This window comes from Penicillium cosmopolitanum (assembly GCF_028827165.1).
Source record: "Penicillium cosmopolitanum strain IBT 29677 chromosome Unknown utg000009l:1.0-9042332.0:1.0-9050551.0, whole genome shotgun sequence".
NCBI lineage: Eukaryota > Fungi > Ascomycota > Eurotiomycetes > Eurotiales > Aspergillaceae > Penicillium > Penicillium cosmopolitanum.
The window spans coordinates 3601974-3620721 of NW_026622679.1; the positions used below are offsets into that span (position 1 = coordinate 3601974).

Here is an 18748-nt window from a genome sequence, read left to right on the forward strand (position 1 = left end):
CAGAAGCTTCCATGGACCCGATCATTTCACAACAGAGGACGGCGGGGCTAGAAGGTCCCTGCACCGGGATCATCCTCATAATCCACTAACTCCTCAAAGCACGGGGAAGATATGTTGCCAGCATTGATGAGCAGGTCCTGCGGATTGATAGCATTCGCATTGTACAACGAAGGCGGGAGACCATATCCAGGACTCGGCATGCTAATCTGCATCTCGAGAGCTCGATGATCCTCGGGCGAGTAAAAGAATCCACCCGGGGAAAATGGCGGCTTTTGAGAGCTTACCGGGGTTTGAGGATATTGCTGACCACGTGCAGCATATCCACGGCTTTGTGAGTGAGTCGGATATTGTGCATACCTGGGAGTCGGATTCTCTTGGAATATGGGGCGCTGGACATATGTCTTCGGGTCGAAGAAGTCGACACTTTGTAGCGCGCCTTGAAATGGTGCGGGATTGTGGTTCAAGGGCTGCAGCTGCGGGTTCGGTTGCATTGGATATTGTGACGGCGATTGCATGAAGTCCTGTACCCTACTAGGAGTACCTCCCTGATTACAATCGCCAGTCATCTGCAAAGCCTCGGGGCTCCAGAAACGGTCGATATTGGGTTGGAGTCTCGGAGTCTTTGGTGAGTTTCCTCCCATGGATGCCGGGGTCGACGAGTGCTGCTCGTCGACAGCCTCTGATGAAATCATGCCAGCGGTCCGACTCTTGAAGCTAACACGGAGTTTCTGCTTTGCTACAGGACTGGGAGTCTTTTTCTCAAAGATCTCGCTCTTCTGGATATCCGCAATTGCAGGGCTGGCAAATCTGTTCAGATCGGTCATCTCTTCTTTCTCGGAGCTCAGAGTATCGCCTGATTCCTCTGACGAAGACTCGGGTGCATCACTAGGTGCGTCAGTTGGAGTTTCTGACTTAGCAGGGAGGAATTGGAGGAAAGGGGCATCCACACACGCTTTCTCGTTCTCGGGGCTGATCTTCCCGGCAGACGGCTTGGTGCGCTTCTTCGCACTTGCACTTGCACGCCGGGTCGATGGCCGCTTTTGCTTGCGCGTGGTTGGAGCCCCATACTCGGGGTCCGAGCCGCCGGAAGAGAGATCATCGACGTCTTCTTTGGGGAGAGCATCGACCACACCACTCTGCTGAACAGAGCCCTTCGAAGCCCCTTTGTGGGAGCCTGCAGCAGCACGTCGGAGTGGAGGCGGGACGATCTTTCCATCCCTGACCCGACGACTACGCAACTTGGATAGGTGCTGCACAATTGCACCTTCCGTGTACTTTGGTCCCATGGTGGAAGCCACCAGGTCCCATGGTATCTTCGTGTTGCTCGAGTTGCAGGCTGCCTGGATGGCGAGCAACAGGTGTGTATCAATATCGGCTATTCAGGTTAGCACAAAAACGTGGTATGTGAAGGTTGAATGCCGGAAGTGACGTATGACCATGCAAGGCGAAGCACAATGGCAGAACTTTCTGAGATCCATGGAAAAAGCAGTAACCCAAATGCATGGGAAATTCCAGATGAAAGCAGGGGAAGCACTTACTATCCCAGCGCACCAGATTGCGCTTCTCCTTTCTGGGCTGAGCGGATGCCTTGCCTGGTGCCATTTTGGTGGCACCAGCAAACAGAACCTTTGCCGTTGGAGTTGATGGATTGTTTGGGTGATTGGAAGGTGAGGTGAGAATTCCGTTGACTTTGGATCGGAAGTTTAGTTCTCCGAAACTATATGATTGCCTTGATTCTTGACTGCTCAGAGAACCCGTCACAAAGCGCAGACATACCGTGCAAGCTGCATGATTGTTACCGTCAGTAGCAGAACAATTTTGTTGCAAGAATGGGACTAAAAGACTGGGGTTGAAAGTGTGCACGGCTTCCATGATTGGTACTGTGCGACGAGGGAGTGATAGTGTATGCGGGAGCACATAATAAACCCATGCAGAGCGTATACGACCAAAGGAGAAAGCAAGAACTCATGCACAAGAAGTGCACTGCTCATCAAGCTTCGCTTCCCTTCGGTTCAGACCAAAGGCATCACAGGAACCATAAGAGCAAGCATGCTTAGATGCACTGAAAACAACGGTGCAAGTTGTGTTTGGACTTACTGTGTTCAGGGGTGTTTAAGTGTGTTCACGAATACCAGAACGCATGCGTGCAGGAGAGAAGAGAAGACAAAGGGCGAAGGTGAGAGGTAAAGTGGGAAGGGGAAAGGAAAAACGTGGGGAGCGAGGGGCGAGGGCAAAAGTCGGGGAAAGAGTGAACAGTAAACAGTGAATGGTGTGGGTGGTGTAGGTGGTGTAGGTGGGTGGTTGCCAAAGATGGAAGGCGCCCCTACTGCCTGAGAAAGTGTAGTATATGTCCATAGTGCCCAGTGTCCATGAATTAGCTGTTACGCCCTGACATTTCCCCTCGGTAGAGCCAACAGGTGAGCTCAATAGATGAATTATCCGTGTTGTCGCGGTAATTGTGATTATGATTCTACCAAGGAGTGTATTAGTTAGGGAGGATGGTGACATGACTGGAAACTTAAATGTATCATAGAGGAAGCTTTATAGGCTGTGAGAGGGCCCAGGTCACATGATTCAAGCAATGGAATTCAAGTTTTCAATGAATATCCGGGCCCTGTTGAAGAAATGAAAAGGAAAAGAAACCTTAAATACATCTATACTGATACTAGTATTGTTTTGTTGCCAATGGTGTTATAGTATGCAACCATATCACGTGACTGATGCCTCCATCCATTCACGTGACACTGGAAAGACAGAGATAACACGTGACTTGCGACTCCCGAAACTCCGGATCGAATGCTTCCAAACTCACCCGAGCCCGTTTTCACCCCTTCAATTCAATCCACCCACCTCCCCCATCCACATTCAAAATGACTGCCGCCTGGAAGGCCGCTGGCCTCACGTACGTCTTCTCGGTTGCCGAATTTCTAACCCTCCGCTCACCCCGATTCCCAGTTACAACCGCTACCTGGCCATTGCCGCCCGCACCGTGCGCCGCTCTCTGAAGGAGACCCCCCGCCTGAACTCCGAGCGCCGCGGCCAGATGGACCTTCGTTTTGCCAAGTGGGAGGTTAGTTGACTCGCCCGAATACGATCTTTGAAACCGCCGGGAAACTAACGGAGGATTTGCAACTGTTTAGAACGGCAAGCAGGGTGAGGCCAAGTCCCTCGCACAGGCCAACAACGAGGCTCTCGCCCAGGCCGAGAAATAAACGGATCGACCAGTCATCTCCAATTACAAACATTGAGAAACCAGGAGATCGTCATGTTGGGAGGAGCGATGAACCCGGTGGAATCCAGAAAGCGGAGGAGTAGCGCGGACCCCCGGGGAGACATTGAACTTTTGTACATGTGTAGCAATACAGGCACACGCGTCTGGGTAGACTAAGCCTAGAAATCGCACTCGTCCTTTTTTGACCATTTTCGTATTTCTATATTTTCCAGCTTTGTCGTAGAAATGACCTTGATGTTGTGGCTGGAGCTGGGAATTGGGAGCTTGTCGGTAAAGCATCGCTGCACGTCAGAGGTCTTACTCTTACTCCTGTCGCCTGCCACTGCCACACCTGCCCGAATCGCTTTTTCCGCCCACCCCCCACCAACCCCTCGAGTCATTGTACTCCAACTATTCCCCTCGGCGATCCTCGACCTGGCGATTTTCCTTCCTTCCATGAGATCGACCGGCCGCGGATTGCAGAGCCTCGAATCTCTGTGCGATGCTCCCGAATAACGAGGTGCGCTTGCCCCCTCCGCGGGCTGCGCCGTCTCCAGCAGTGCCCCGCGACATCACTGCCGAATTCACCGAGGCTGCTTCCAGTGAGTTGATGAATTCCTCGAGTGGGCTATGCTTCCAATCTAACTGTTGGACTCCTTATACTAGAGCTCAAGACTGGACAGCTTGTCAAGGATGAATTATTTACCCTGTTCGAGGCAGTGGGCGCATTGGAGGTGCGTCATCGTCACACAGTGACCCTAAAGATATACTGGAGGAAATCAATTGAAGACTGATCATGGATCGAAATGGAAACAGATTATGGACTCGAAAATGGATAGTGGTTATATCGCACCCGGCGAAAGTCACGTACAAGCGTTGGAGGACGATTACGATGTGCGACAGGCCTTGACACCAGAGCAGGTTATAGGGTTGATGGATCAACTTCTTTGCCATGAAGTGAGTGTGCAGCCCCACTGCTATGGGGGAAAACATCCAGCTTATACGATTGCAGATGGCATGGCACATGGGCCACCCTCTCTCCCAAACCCTCTTCACCTCGATCTACCTTGATAAGTTACTTTGGCCAGTTCCGAAAACCATGGGAGATGCCCGTTTTGATCGCGTATCGAGCGAATCGCCTCTCATCAGTCTCGTTCTCCGATCATATTGCCTGGCCCTCGTCAAAGCATGCGACTTCGTTCATGCTCGCATAGCGACCGAATATTACTATGAGGTAGCGTTGAAAACGGTCCGACCTTCGGTGGAAGTCTATTGCTGACAGCTTTCGCTTCATAGGAAGAAGACTTTGTCTCCCAATTGTACAATCGCAACCTGCTGTCAGGATTTGACCCTTCACACTTCTTTCGCCTGCTGGATCAGGCGGTAGAGTGGGTGGATGCCCAAGAAACGATAGATCAGAAGCTTCGAGATGCCATTCGATGCAGATTGCTGTTTCGGCATGAGTTCCTCAGTGCGCTTGATGAAGACCTCGAAGTTCTTGACACCAGGTCAACAGACAATTTCGTGTCATGCCTATCGACCTTGAGTGGCATTACAGAAACTGTTGCTCTTGGCACACCTGTACCAGAGGCATTTAGCCTAAAAATCCAACGGAAGCTGGCCAGCACGGTGCCGCCTCGTCCTATTGTTCAAATTAGCCCCGAGGATGCACTTGCTCATCTCAAACGACTTTGCCAAGATGCGATCGATATGCAGGAGATGCTGGACTATAGGGGACCGAGCAACTTCAAGGTACTGCAACCTTCTTTTCCTTTGTTTTTTCCTTATTTTTTTTCTTCTTTTATCTTTGCGATTGTTGACCCGTGTCTAGACCGCAATTTGGAGTCTGCTCTCCCGGAAACCCCAACCGTCTGTTTACATTCGTTGTCTCCTTCAAGCCCTGATTGTGAGCGACATGACCATCCTGGGCGCGGTCCCAGTCAAGAAATTTCTGTATGACGATCTGGCGGAGCTGGTCTTGCCATCCAGTGTGTTACTCCAAGCGAACACCGACGAAGTAGAATTGCCGTCCGACCCTCGGTTCCAGATTGCCCAAAAGATGGAAGGGTTTGTGAAACGATTTTCCCAGGTATGTTCCCCAAACTGGCTTGAATGGCCTGATGCTAATCCATGCAGCCATTTGTGGATACTGTTCGAGCTGCCTGTCTGAATCGCTGTCGAATCCGCCGAACCGTGTGTCATACCGTGGTGGATTGGGACAATTTACAAATGGAGGTACGCGAGTACGCTAGGAACCACACTAGGAACCACAACCCCCAGCAACGTACAGTAACTGACATGACCACTATTACTAGGCCGAGGAGCTGGATCTGGATCTGCAACGATTGAGCGACGAGCCCCCGTTGCAAATGAAAGGAGGTGAAACCACATTCTCTTTCCCACTCAGCAGCTGGGCCTACCACCAAAAACTCATTCAGATCCGACGTATCATCCAGATGGGCTTTGAACTGTCGATCTACGCACCCGAGGAATCGGCGGGGATGTATTGGTACCTGTCGTACATCTGTTCCACCCACCTCGGCCATCTCGACCGCATCCGTACCTTCACTGTCGCGGCGCGCAAACGAGATCTCATTTCCGCCGGTGATCGCTCGGCCGACTCGCAAAAGTCAGCGGCCTTCCACCGCTCGTTCCGAACCCTGGAGAGAATGACCACCCAGCTAATAGCAGTCGATGCATTTGCAATCGCTCTGCACGCTCTATACGTGCTTCTCACGCGACATGGGGTACTTCCTTGCGCTGCGGGTGCGGACGCTTACTCTACCGATCGACTACGCTATGAACTGCGCATGAAACCGTTTATCCCAATCTCTCTTCCGGAGCTGGTTCCTTTTGAGGAGTTCCAACGGGAGTCGGCGCTAGAAGGCGATTCCGATGCGATCATTCTGGATCGCGCTAGCCAGGCGATTACGGAAGCTCGGAAGGCGTGGGATGTGTTGCTTTCTCAGGGAGCTTTCCTCGAGGAGGCTGGGTCTGGGTCTGGGACTGGGTCTGGCGCTGGTAAAGAACCGCCTAGCGCAATTGAGGAGGACTGGAAGCGGGATGTCAAGGATGCGATGCGGGCGTGCATTGGAGCGAGCATTTCGATTGAAACGGTTCGGAAGGCGCTAGGGAGCAATCGGTCGCCGACGGCCCAGCAACCGTTGAACCTTGAGGTGACGATCCCTGAGATCGGCAGTAAATCGCGATGGCATGAGTGGTGGGTTGTGCCGCAAGTGAGCGAGAAGAAGAGCCAGTGATAGATGGGATGATTAGTACGTATACCTCTCTCATGATCTACTAGTATCGACGAGTAGTATTAGTATATATATTACTAGGGTACTGCTGTACCCGACATCCCGGTATAAACGCATCAGACTAGTATTACGAACTCCCGACATGGGTGTAGATTAATATATTGCGGTGGAGACAAGGTGCTCCTCCACGGAGAAAAACCGAGAACTCGAACCCATCACGACTCGGAGACTTGAATAAATAATCGCCAGAGAATACTCTTCAGTGGTAGTAGTACTATAAAACAGCTCTACTACAATAAATTCCGCATCGGGCGTGCAGTGGTGAACCAGGGACCGTGACCACAGCTTATGAAATCATCGACTTCACTTCGCCCACTCGCACCTTCGACCTTCACTTTGACCCCCCACAGCTTTCCTTTCTTGCTACACTGGCAGGTACCAGTACATTTTATTCGACCGGGGAAAATCTTTGTCTTATTCCCCTAGACTCTCGCTATCACACACACCACCTGGACACATCACATTCTCCTCCGACTCCCCAATCCCCGGACCTCATCGGCTGCGGCTGCGGCTCCGCTTCGACCTCCCCCAATCTGCCTCGGAATATCCTACGAGATCCTTCTATGCCACCCTCTGCCTCTCAACTCCACGACCCCCGTCCGCCCAGCCAAGGACTCGATCTCGATCTCGATCTCGATTAACCAAAATCCTCCCTCCTCCAACACCCTCCTCTACACCTACAAGTTGCGAAAAATGGCAACATACCCCATCCGTCGCCGACCGCGCGAGTGCAAGACCTGTCTACCGTGCCGCGCCAGCAAAGTCCGCTGCGATCGCAACGTCCCCTGCTCCAATTGTGTCAAACGCAACTTCACCTGTTCCTACGGCCGACCCTCATCCAATCGACTTCCCATCTCTTCCTCCTCTACCACCCCGCTCCATTCCTCCTTCCTCTCCCCGGCTTTTCCGCCCACCTACCCGGGAGCAACAGCAGCATCAGCAGCGCCACAACCACCACCGCTGCTCTACGATAATACCGATGCGGTCTCCACCATCACCGATCGACCCTCCCAGGCCAGCGACGATGCTGATCTCCCCGAGTTAATCGACATGTCCCAGGGCGAATGGGATGAGATAAATAACAAGATGGCTGCGATGGAGCAGATCATCGGGAGCTTGAATTCAATCTTCCAATCCCACTCTTCCCGCCGCCGTGTCGATCATCATCCACCCCTGCTCCAGCCACAACCGGAGTCGGAAGATGTGCCGGAGCGCAAATACTCCTCTCGGTCGGAGGGTGTATATGGTGCCAACTCATCTCGTACCGGCGCGGTTCATTTGGGATCCCGTTCGGCGCTGGTCGATATCTTGGATAAGGCGAGGGGCTCAACGGATATTGCGCAGGCGCTACCTCAGGAGGATCTACTTGCGGATCTTGCGTTGGGAAATGAGTCGGCCGCATACCCTTTTGTAGATCTGTGGTCGTCGGACCCTTATACTTTCAATATTGCGGGCGTGTGTTCGGTGATTCCCGAGGATGATCAGTGTAAACGGTATGTGCTGATGAAATGCTGCTGTTGTTGTTGTGAGATTGTGTTGTGTTGTAGAACGCGGGTTCTTGCGCAGACATGGCGAATTTGCAGGATAATATGGCTGACATTTTCCCCCTTCTCCCCCTTGACTCAGATTCTTGGGCTTCTATAAAAAGATTGGCGCGGTGTTGTACCCGGTGTTACCGGACCTAGACGAACTGGAGTACAAGACGAATTGCTTACTCCAGGGGCGACGACGCGCGGGAGGTATCTATAAGCCGGATGCCAATGGGTTAGTCAAACCGTATGGAATGGATTTGCCCTTTCTGAGCCTGCTTTTTGCGGTTCTTGCTTCCGGCTGCCAATTGTCCGATATTTCGGAGCGAGAGCGCGAGTTGACCTCGTGGGTATACGGTGCGTTTGAAGAAGAGCTGCTGCGCTGCTTTCGCAGTGTGGTGGCACCAGTAGCAACAGTGGCAGCAAGAGACTCATGATATTGTGGAATATCTTACTGACCATTTCCCTTAGTTTCTTGTGCATATCAATGTCTTCGGATGTTGAATTATGTTTCGCAGCCCACGGTGGAAGCCATTCAAATTCTTCTTATTATCAGCAATGTCCTGTCATATAATATGAATGCCGGTGCTTCGTACACTTTGCTAGGTATGTTCCATTCTCAAATAGAACCCTTTGATTTGACGCTCAACTGATCTGGTATTTAGGCATGACGGAGCGCATGTGTCTTGTTCTTGGTCTTCATGTGGAATCCACGGGGTTTTCACTCAAGGAGCAGGCGATCCGGCGCCGCGTCTGGTAAGATGGGATGGTTCTTTCCTCCTCGCTGTTCCGATTTGCTAACATCAGTAGGTGGGCAATGGCTTTCCAGAATAGTCATTTCTCGCTTGCCTATGATCGACCCTCCATCACCATGGTCAGCCAACCCGAAATACCCTTCGATCGTAAATCCATGCCGGGACATCGAACATACTTCGAGACCCTATGTCGCGTGGTCTCCTCGCACTCGAAGTTCTCCGATCCCGAATGTATCCAGAGGCTTCCCAGCCCCGATTCCACGAGATCCGCGAATGCAAGCAGCGTATTCAGCGCATGATCGCCGAAGCTACCCCCCACCTCCGCTACAAAGCGCAATGTCACTCGCTGGTCGAGCACATCGAACGAACAGAACTGCGTCTGCATTCATCGTACCTCCTCTCCGTCCTATGTCGTGTCTCCCTCGACCCACACTCCCACTTTGACGAGCACCGCCGCGCCATAATTCGCGAAGACTGCATAGCAAGCCTAATCGACACGGTCGATGCATTCGTAGAACTGCACGAAATCAACTCCCACTGCTCCCGCTCATGGATAAGTCTGCAGCGCTCCATCGCCTCCGCTTTCCTGCTCGTCGCCAACGACGACAGCACCCAGACCTGGATCCTAATCGACCGCCTGGAAACGGTCCTGGCTGACCACGTTTATGCGGACGGTGATGCGGACCTGAACAACCGCACCGACTCAGCGAAGCATCTTTCCTCGTCCCTGCGCGCGTTGCGCGAGATCCGCGAATCTTTCCGCGCGCGCAAGGCTGTTCCCCTTCCCTCGGCTGATGTTGGTCCGACGATCCCGATCCAGAACCCCTCGTCTTTGGTGTGGCGCTCGCCGCCTTCTTTCGAAGCCGAGTTGGAGATCCCGACTACTATGGTCACGGGCAGTGATGGTGTCGGCGTGCCTGTGTCGGCGGCTGCGCTCCCGGATGAAGATTGGAGTATGCGGAATATCTTGGGGAGGGTTCCGGATGTTATGCTGTTCCCGACTATGAATGGGCAAAGTCCGGCGGTATGAGCGTTCGTTTTGGGGATTCGATTCGAATATTCGCATTGCATGACGGCGTTATTTTATTTTGGGTCTGGAATCCGGAGCTTCATCTTGTTTTCATATTTTTTTTAAGACGGAGGAGGCATGGGAGAAAAGGTTCGGTAGGGACGAACGTCTGACAATTTTCGCGAACAGTCAGCCTTTTTGGTTCTTTTTTGGCGTTTCATTTTGTATACCCTGTCAGTCAACCAGCGACTCCGGCCCAGCCCAGCCCAGTCGAGTCGAAGCCGATGAAACGCGGCGTGTTGCGGCTCCATACTTATTCATGTACATACATATCAATCGTCCACAGGACAGAACATAATACTGCCATTTATCGCAATCGATCTACTAAGCATCACCGAAGAGAGGGGCTTCAGCCCAGTCAACAGACTGCAGTTGTGATCATGATATCATTCCGCATTGATCTCGGCGCTCAGTTTCAAGTAGACCAATCAAGCAGATAGGCAGGCAGGTGAGTAGGCGCCCGGTGCAGGGAGACAAGGTGATTTGAAGAAGGAGAAGAAAAACCAGTCTCCAGAACATTATCGCGCCGCTCGCGCGACGAACGCGGCGCACTAGGACATTATATCATTTTAACTCTCCTTCGCCCTAGTCACACGCTCACTTCGTCCCATTCCTCGTATGCACTCCGCTTACCTCCGCCGGCCGAGCATCTTCATCCGGACACATCCGGCTCATTTAATTCGCAGCTCACGGTTTTCCGCCGTGCAGAGTGGATTCTTGGGTTCAAGTTCGTGTTGGATTGGAAGGGAAAGGAAGGGGGGGTGGGCACCGTTTGGCCGGCCGAGAAATCACCGCGGGCCGTTGGTCTTGTCTTTTGGTTGATGTGGATCAGGCGATCGACGCCTTGCTTTGCTTTGCTTTGCCCTTTGCTTTGCCCTTTACTTTTTCCCCACAGCTGACTTACATCAGTACGAGTGCTCCTGTCGGCTACGTATGCTGTTGCTGTTTGCAGCGTCGAGATGGGGGGAATATTGGAATGTGGGAGTTTCGAGCGAGGGAGGGTTCGGTTTGGTTTTTGGGATGCTCTTGCTGCTGGTCCGTCATGGGTTGGTTCTTTGAAGGCCTCCTGTCCGATGGAGTCTTCTTGATCTAGGGCTGGTTGGCTTGGATTCGGGTCTAAGATCGGCGTTGTGAATGTGGTTGTGATGGTGCGGTGTCCTTGCGCTGCACTGGACTGCACTGTACAGGGTGAGTCGTAGGCAGGGCACGGCCTTTCTTTTCTTGCAGGATGCGAAATAAATGAGATGACTATTGATTTGGCTGCACATAACTTACGATCTGATCCTGGCACCGAATCTGTGCCTGATCCGACGGGCAAGAATGGGGGCTGCGCTGATGGCCTAAGCCTGTCTTGTCTCTTTTCTCTCCTCTCATCATGCTCGGCGAGACATCACTGAGAATGGATGGCATGTTTCTGCTTTATTCTAGATATAATGCTGCATACATGGCACTAGGCACTATACAGCCCGGAAGGACAACAATCCTATGACTAACTAGCGTGTTCAAACCCCGAGATGATATCTGTATGAGTATCTATGTCACTGGTCTCTAGTTCCACGTCTATGTCTAGGTGATTCATAAATCCCTTCCATTAATGTTTCAATCCATAGGCGTCCATCGCATCCATCATGTCATCCGGGGCGCATTACCCGAGCGACAGCTGTCATATTTCGACGTAGCTTCCTCGGCATCGCCGTGATCAAATTCTCGCTCCGGGATCTGCAGTGCCATCGCTCGGGATGTACATGCTAGGTTGGCTAGCGTAACGGGATTTGCTCATGTTTGGCAGTTGGGATTTTGATTTTGATTTTTGACCATTTGTCTCTTTCTAAAGAAGGCATGCTCGTTGCCGTTTGTGAGGTGAAAATAGTTCAATTTAGTTCTTAGTAGGTAATTAGTTTATATTTTGTTTAGAATCGTATGAAATGGGTGCATTCAAAGCTACTAGCTACTCCGTAGTAGCAGGCTCAATCCTGCAATCCACACGGGAGATGTTCTCCAGAGAAGGAGAACCCCTAAAGACATGTCGTATGAGTCTAGACCCTATCAAAACAACTCCCCATTCCACCGGCATTTTCGACTAAATTATGTCATAATGCAAGGCATAAATTAGGGGAAGGTAAATGCCGGGTTTGAAGTGATGACCCTTAAAATGTGAAACGGGCTAAAGGTAGCGTGGTTTGAGATGGGAGTGCTACGTTGAATAGTACGGATTGTACCGAGTACTCGTACTGCGTTGAACTATTTTAACAAATAAAATCAGAATATGTTGTGAGAGATCTCCACGTTTACTCCAACAGAGCAAGCTGATACAATCCTCATGGTCCACTCTTCTTGTGCCAGGCCGACGAAATCGGCTTAGTTAACTTTTCGCCCCCAACTGCCGCGTCGCATCGTCATTTCCCCTGATGTAATCTCACATTGAAGTAAGCCCTACGAGCCTACAGCCACAATGAGCCCCCCTGAGAAAATCAGGCCTAAATTTGCACTTTGTCGTACTAGTAGTATAACTACGAGTACGCGATGCGGAGTACATAAACTAAAGTTGCACCGCATTCTGATCACAGAACGCCATGTGGACCATAATCGACGCTAGCTTCTCGCATTCATGAATGATTGGAATACTAAATACCCTTTTTAAATGTTAGGGAGGCGTTTAAAATATCCGTGAAGTAACCAAAGACGGAGCTACCCTCATCGTGAAGTCAAATCAAGGAATAAGTTCAAGGGCAGTTACCCGAAAAGGAAATTCCTCGATTCTGAGACGCGCACATCTTTGCTCTTCTCGTGGCGGTTCAAATCGGAGTTCTGCAAGCTCGTTACATCCCCTGAACTAGTTAAGTTCCACCTGAAGATCTCTGGGCATTTTCCAGAAAGATTCTGGGGTACTGGGTACAGCCCTCTATCGCAAATGGTATTTAGATAGCTCAGGGGTCTTGCCGACCTCGAAAATAATTACTGTCCGTTTTCCCTTCAGGCAATCAAACGAAGTGATCTTTCACTCTTTCTTACAATGGGCGTTCTTTCAAAAGTAGCCGCACTAGGTGCCTTTGCCGGTCTAGCCACAGCCTGGTTACCCGAAACCAACAAGAAGATCCAATCCAACGACGGAAAAAACCTCTTCACCTCATCGAACGGTAAAATCCGGGGTGTCAATCTCGGCTCGCAATTCATCTTCGAGCCATGGATTGGAACAAGTGAATGGAATTCCATGGGATGCGGCTCCACGGGCTCTGAATTCGACTGCGTGAGCTCACTAGGCCAAGACGCCGCCAACTCCGCATTCCAAAAGCACTGGGGCGACTGGATCACCCAGGACGATATCTCGGAAATGGTCAGCTACAGCCTGAACACTATTCGAATCCCCGTGGGATACTGGCTCCGCGAAGACCTGGTTTACTCGGACAGTGAGCACTTCCCTCAGGGTGGATTGGACTTTGTCAAGAAAGTCTGCGGGTGGGCTAGTGATGCCGGCATGTATATTATTATGGATCTGCATGGTGCTCCTGGTGCTCAGACTCCTGGTAATGCGTTTACCGGACAGTTGGCATCGGAACCGGGGTTCTATCAGGACTATCAGTATGAGCGGGCGCTGAAGTTTTTGGAGTGGATGACTGGGTTGATTCATAGTACGGATGAGTTTCGGAATGTGGGTATGCTGGAGATTGTCAATGAGCCTGTTCAGGATGATGATAAGGCTTCGTCGATGAGGCAGAACTACTATCCCAAGGCTTTTGAGGTGAGAATTTTCTTTCTTTAATGTTCTCGAGAAATTGTGCATGGCTTACACCCAATCATTCAGCGAATCCGCGCGAATGAAACTAGCGCCGGAATTGACAAAGCCGATTACCTCCACATCCAAATGATGGACAAACTCTGGGGCTCCGGTGATCCGAACCAGTACATTGATGACTTGTACTACGCCGCCTACGACGATCACCGCTATCTGAAGTGGGATACCAGTGTCGACGCATCCCACGATAGCTATATTAGCGAGTCTTGCAGCGATAATCGCGATAGTAACACGCCGACGATCGTGGGAGAATGGAGCTTGGCGGTTCCCGATGATGTTGAGTCAGACTCGGACTGGGATCCGAAGTCTCAAACGGACTTCTATGGGAAGTGGTTTGCGGCTCAGGTGCATTCGTACGAGAAACAGCAGGGTTGGGTGTTTTGGACGTGGAAGGCTCAGTTGAATGATTATCGGTGGTCTTATCAGGGTGAGTTGACGAATCTTGTTTCGCATTTCTCGCGGGTGAAGTTGGATTGTTGCTGACTATTTTATAGATGCAGTTAAAGCGGGTGTCATTCCCAAGGATCTTAGTTCCTTGCAGAATGTTTGCAATTAAGCATTGGTATGATCGAAAATACTGAAGTGGGACCAAGGGATTCATTGGCTTTGCTCCGTGGAAAGTACTAGTAGTAATAGTTTGAAATTTACTACTGAGCCATATATTTATGCCCGGATGGACGTTGCACATGTACATTTACTTCTATGAAAGCTACCTAGCAACGGTCAACGTACGCGAACAGGTCTTCTTTCCTTCTCACTGAGGTATACAAGAAAACACAGCCAGGTAATGAGCCTGCTTCATAAAAAGCCCATGTCAAAAGACTTTGCAAAGTGAAGAGTAGAGATAATGAAACGAATGGAGAGGTGTAATATAGGGATCACGATTTAGGGGCGTGCTCCGACGACTCTGGCCACCAGACCATTGCCCAGAGCGAGACTCCAGGGCCGCCAGGCTGGATGCTAGAATCAGGAGCAACCTTGCCCTTTCCCAGGATAATCTCTTCGATTTCTTGGAATCCAAGGGAGAGGTATAAATGGCGTGAACTTGGAGTGGTTGCCTCGAGCCAGATGGGGAGGTTCTCGGAGCGGGCGATATTTTGGTGGTATCGCATAATCTCTTTGGCAAGTCCTGCGGATTTTCTTGTTAGTATAAAAGATACAGGAGTAAGGCTGATACTGCTTAAGCCAAACGGCGATGGGCTCACCTTTTCCGCGGTGATCGTGCTCAGTCCCAATACTGAAGACATAGTAGTATCGATTTTCACCGTGGAGACCCTTCTGCTTAGCGTTATCTGTCATTCCGGAGAATTCAGTCCACAGGCGCTGGTCATGCTTAGCCATTTTTTGTCTTCTCTTGCAGGTCGAACACATAAAGGCTGCCAGTGCTTACCTTTAAGCCTGAGATGCCAATCCTCCATAGAACACAAAGGAAGCCTGCGTACAGAAGCGTCCAGATATTATCGATGCCCTTTCCAGGTGGAATAATTACCGATGCTGCTTTCCACCCGTCGGCTTCGGTGATGACTGCACCGTTCATCAGGGCAGACTGAACGAGTGTGGACCAATATGTCGGGAGATACGCAAGTCGCTCTTCCAGAGACATGTCCAGCAGCATGTAGGCGACGACGGGATCGGTATCAAAGACACGGCCATTCAGACCGGCGACTTTGACGAGGAAATCTGGATGATAGTAAGTGGGTGAACGAGGAGAGCTTGAAGGTGGGAGCGGACCGCGTTTGCCATGGGTGAGAGGAACTAGCGCCTGCGCCATGGTGGGAAGTAGGAAGCCTTATTGCCGAGTCATCAGCGCGTAAAGATAAAATATCGAATATGGCCTTGAGGGGGTTGGGCCATGACTGGAGATATGGAGTAGATAGTAGAAGAGGTGTTAGACTCGAAGCGGAACCTGAAAGTGGAAGTGGTGCGACGACGTAACCAGTTCCTTATGTAATCGGAAGTATAACAGCTTCCTCTTCTTTGGAAAGGTAATCCTGATATCTACTAGTATATTCCATTATGTGTTAGCATGATCTCAAACTATTTATCTCATGGTACTTTCAAATGAATAAGCAATGAGTATTGAAATGCTTGGCTGCCAAGCGATGATCTCAGTGGGTCTACACTAGCTAACTCTGTATACGAACGAGTACAAACAAATCCATGCTGGGCGGCTCCTTGTAGCTGTATAGGTCTATCTAGGCTAGTAACCAGGGGAAACAGCACATGTCAGCTCTCATACCTGATATTAATCTGCTTCTTTCCTACAGTCCCGGTACTGGTCTATAACTATAATGAAGTGCCATTCTTGTAGTGGGGTGCTCATGCCGGTACCGGGATGGACTTCCCGGAACCGCAACACCCAACACCAAAACACTCAACAACGTGAACTTCTTGCCTTCCTCTTCCCTTCTGCTTCTCCATCTTTCCACCTCTTTTCCTCTCTTTTCTTCGAATACAACACTCCTCAATTCCATCCCATTTCCACAAAACCAATCATTATGGGAGCCACCACCCTCCTCATCCTTGACATCCAAAATGGGATCGTCGACAACTTCGACCAGTCCGTCACAGAGCCATACCTACAACGCCTGGTCAAAACTATTGCCGCAGCTCGAAATGAGTCTATCAACATCATCCATGTCGTTACAGCCTTCCGCCAAGGTTACCTAGATGTCCATCCACTGAATGCATCATCCGGCCCAATCACGGCTACTGGCAAATACCAAGAGGGTAGCGCCGATGTTCAGATCCACCCAGCCGTAACCCGTCTTCCAACAGAGCCGATTGTCACCAAACGCCGGGTTTCAGCATTTGTGGGCACCGAGTTGGATCTTCTCCTCCGCTGCTCGGCTACGGACCATCTGGTCGTGGCAGGAATCGCGACTAGCGGTGCAGTCCTCTCAACCATTCGCCAGGCACAGGACCTGGACTTCCACATTACTATCTTGCGTGATCTCTGCTTGGATCGCGATGAAGAGGTTCACCGTGTTTTGATCGATAAGGTCTTCGGACGGAAGACGGATGTCTTCAACGCGGAGGAGTGGGTGGATCGGATCAAGGGGCAGACATCTTCTTAAACACTGGCCTTGTGTTCAAATTCGAATCCGAATTCGAATCGTGAGTTAATGCCTGAATGGAACTGCCATTATCACCCTTAGTGGCCCGTAATTTGAGACCTCGCCTGGTCGAACTATGTATCGCAAGCCACAACAAGCATTTTCCACTCTTTGCTTAGAAAGCAGATTGTTTCACTCCATGAATAGCAGGTCAAGATTTAGTTAGCGGGATGAGGGTGAAAAAAAAAATATTATTCAATTACTCAATCATGCAGATAATTTAATCGTTTGACCATCCTTCATATAGTCAAGGCAGGAACATGCAAATGGCTATTTGAAAAGCACTCCCATCTTCTGACTGTATTGGCTATTACAAGAAAATCCGGAGATTAAACTACCCATTCGGAACAACCGGCTAATATTAAATTCATTTTTTGAACTATGTTTCCTAAGCAGGCTGGAGAATACATGAGCGCAAGCGCGACCTCCAGAGCTTGTGGACATCAGTGGGGGCTCGACTGACTCGCGGAGTTGTCTACTTTATGATTGAATGAATCATGTTGCTCCCTGTCCTCCCCGCCATCTCCACCGATTACCGATCAAGCTCGTTCCTCATCCCTCCACATCCCACCTCACAATTGGGGGCCGATCTTATTTTCTCCTTTTTGGCACCAGCTTTCAAATCATTACTAATCAAGCCAGCCCTTACAACTCATAAATATACGACGTCTGGAGAATCCTCCCCTCTAAGAAAACCTAAATTCATCATGCCACCAAAAACATCACCAGCGTGGATTTTGTCCGAACAAAAGGGTATCGACAGCCTCGAGCTAGTTCAAGAAAATCCCATACCCGAGGTTGGGGAGTATGATGTATTAGTCAAGATCCATGCTGCCTCGCTTAACTATCGGGACATAGTGGTGGCCAAGGTATACGCCTCTCCTTTACAGCGCCCTACGAACCACGCTCTTGGCAACATCCCACTGATAGCTGATTACTGACAGGGCGAGCCCGCACTGCCATATTTCCGTTCCGGGGTAATCCCCGGCTCTGATGGTGCCGGGACCGTTGAGGCTGTTGGCGCGAATGTGAACGGGTTCCAAGTGGGAGATCGAGTTTGCACGCACCTTACTTCAGGACTGCCGGCCAACCAGCCAACCACAATGGTTGATATCTGTCAATCTGGACTGGGACACAACTATGATGGCACACTTACCGCTTATACAGTTCTTCATGAAACTGCCCTCGTTCATATGCCTGCGAACCTTGACTTTGTCCAGGCTAGTACCTTGACCTGCTCGGGTTTGACGGCTTGGAATGCTCTTTTTGGAATTGACAGTTTGAAGCCTCAGAAGGGAGATTGGGTTCTGGTTCAGGGGACTGGGGGTGTTTCGATAGCGGCGCTACAGGTGAGCACTTCTTAAAACACGTCGAGCAATACCGTCTCAATTTACTAATGAGCTGTGCCGTAGTTCGCCTTGGCTGCAGGAGCCACGATAATAGCAACAACAAGTTCAAGCGCTAAAGGCGATCGTCTTAGATTGATCGGCGCTCATCATGTTCTCAATTACCGAGAGGACGCGAATTGGGGACAAACGGCTAGGAATCTGACTCCGAATGGCCAGGGTGTGAGCATCGTTCTAGACGTGGGCGGTTTGTCTACGTTGACACAGTCGCTGAAAGCAGTTCGCGTCGATGGACTCATTGCCCTTGCTGGAATGCTGGGTAGCGCACCTGATGGAACTCCAGCGCCGACATTGATGGATTGCTTGTCCAATTCCTGCACGGTTCGCGGGTTTCTGCTTGGTACCCGTGACCAGTATCGTGAGATGAACAGGTTTATCGCGGAGAAGGGAATCGAGCCAGTTGTTGATGATCACGTTTTTGATTTTGCGGAGACGAAGGAGGCCTATGAACTTTTGCAGCAGCAGCGGCATTTTTCGAAGGTTTGTATTCGAATCTAGTCAAGTGTTCCTCGTTAGGTTTGTGGGAAGATTAGATTTCAATGAACAGATGGT

The 18748-nt window shown here is 50.6% G+C and overlaps 9 protein-coding genes across 9 annotated transcripts; 7 read left to right on the plus strand and 2 right to left on the minus strand.

The window, feature by feature from the left end:
• Positions 1 to 47: 47 nt before the first annotated feature.
• Positions 48 to 1790, minus strand: N7509_009465 (uncharacterized protein; the record flags this gene model as incomplete). Its single annotated transcript, XM_056634102.1, has 3 exons — positions 48 to 1375; positions 1539 to 1717; positions 1777 to 1790. The coding sequence occupies 3 exons, from the start codon at positions 1788 to 1790 to the stop codon at positions 48 to 50; spliced, it is 1521 nt and encodes a 506-aa protein (XP_056484722.1).
• A 1080-nt stretch (positions 1791 to 2870) lies between these two features.
• On the plus strand, positions 2871 to 3212 carry N7509_009466 (ATP synthase subunit epsilon family protein; the record flags this gene model as incomplete). Its single annotated transcript, XM_056634103.1, has 3 exons — positions 2871 to 2902; positions 2956 to 3070; positions 3141 to 3212. The coding sequence occupies 3 exons, from the start codon at positions 2871 to 2873 to the stop codon at positions 3210 to 3212; spliced, it is 219 nt and encodes a 72-aa protein (XP_056484723.1).
• Positions 3213 to 4042: 830 nt separating this feature from the next.
• On the plus strand, positions 4043 to 6471 carry N7509_009467 (NatC N(alpha)-terminal acetyltransferase Mak10 subunit; the record flags this gene model as incomplete). Its single annotated transcript, XM_056634104.1, has 4 exons — positions 4043 to 4168; positions 4508 to 4963; positions 5043 to 5300; positions 5527 to 6471. 4 exons carry the CDS (start codon positions 4043 to 4045, stop codon positions 6469 to 6471), a joined length of 1785 nt encoding a protein of 594 aa, XP_056484724.1.
• Positions 6472 to 7221: 750 nt separating this feature from the next.
• N7509_009468 (Zn(II)2Cys6 transcription factor domain-containing protein) lies at positions 7222 to 8494 on the plus strand (the record flags this gene model as incomplete). Its single annotated transcript, XM_056634105.1, has 2 exons — positions 7222 to 8021; positions 8155 to 8494. The coding sequence occupies 2 exons, from the start codon at positions 7222 to 7224 to the stop codon at positions 8492 to 8494; spliced, it is 1140 nt and encodes a 379-aa protein (XP_056484725.1).
• Positions 8495 to 8999: 505 nt separating this feature from the next.
• N7509_009469 (transcription factor domain-containing protein) lies at positions 9000 to 9842 on the plus strand (the record flags this gene model as incomplete). The annotated part of the gene is made up of 1 exon (XM_056634106.1): positions 9000 to 9842. One exon carries the CDS (start codon positions 9000 to 9002, stop codon positions 9840 to 9842), a length of 843 nt encoding a protein of 280 aa, XP_056484726.1.
• A 3052-nt stretch (positions 9843 to 12894) lies between these two features.
• N7509_009470 (glycoside hydrolase family 5 protein) lies at positions 12895 to 14230 on the plus strand (the record flags this gene model as incomplete). The annotated part of the gene is made up of 3 exons (XM_056634107.1): positions 12895 to 13620; positions 13684 to 14101; positions 14169 to 14230. 3 exons carry the CDS (start codon positions 12895 to 12897, stop codon positions 14228 to 14230), a joined length of 1206 nt encoding a protein of 401 aa, XP_056484727.1.
• Positions 14231 to 14552: 322 nt separating this feature from the next.
• N7509_009471 (GNAT family N-acetyltransferase) lies at positions 14553 to 15445 on the minus strand (the record flags this gene model as incomplete). Its single annotated transcript, XM_056634108.1, has 3 exons — positions 14553 to 14803; positions 14880 to 14997; positions 15065 to 15445. 3 exons carry the CDS (start codon positions 15443 to 15445, stop codon positions 14553 to 14555), a joined length of 750 nt encoding a protein of 249 aa, XP_056484728.1.
• Positions 15446 to 16172: 727 nt separating this feature from the next.
• N7509_009472 (cysteine hydrolase family protein) lies at positions 16173 to 16751 on the plus strand (the record flags this gene model as incomplete). The annotated part of the gene is made up of 1 exon (XM_056634109.1): positions 16173 to 16751. One exon carries the CDS (start codon positions 16173 to 16175, stop codon positions 16749 to 16751), a length of 579 nt encoding a protein of 192 aa, XP_056484729.1.
• A 746-nt stretch (positions 16752 to 17497) lies between these two features.
• Positions 17498 to 18694, plus strand: N7509_009473 (zinc-dependent alcohol dehydrogenase family protein; the record flags this gene model as incomplete). Its single annotated transcript, XM_056634110.1, has 3 exons — positions 17498 to 17659; positions 17735 to 18139; positions 18203 to 18694. 3 exons carry the CDS (start codon positions 17498 to 17500, stop codon positions 18692 to 18694), a joined length of 1059 nt encoding a protein of 352 aa, XP_056484730.1.
• Between the last annotated feature and the right edge of the window lie 54 nt (positions 18695 to 18748).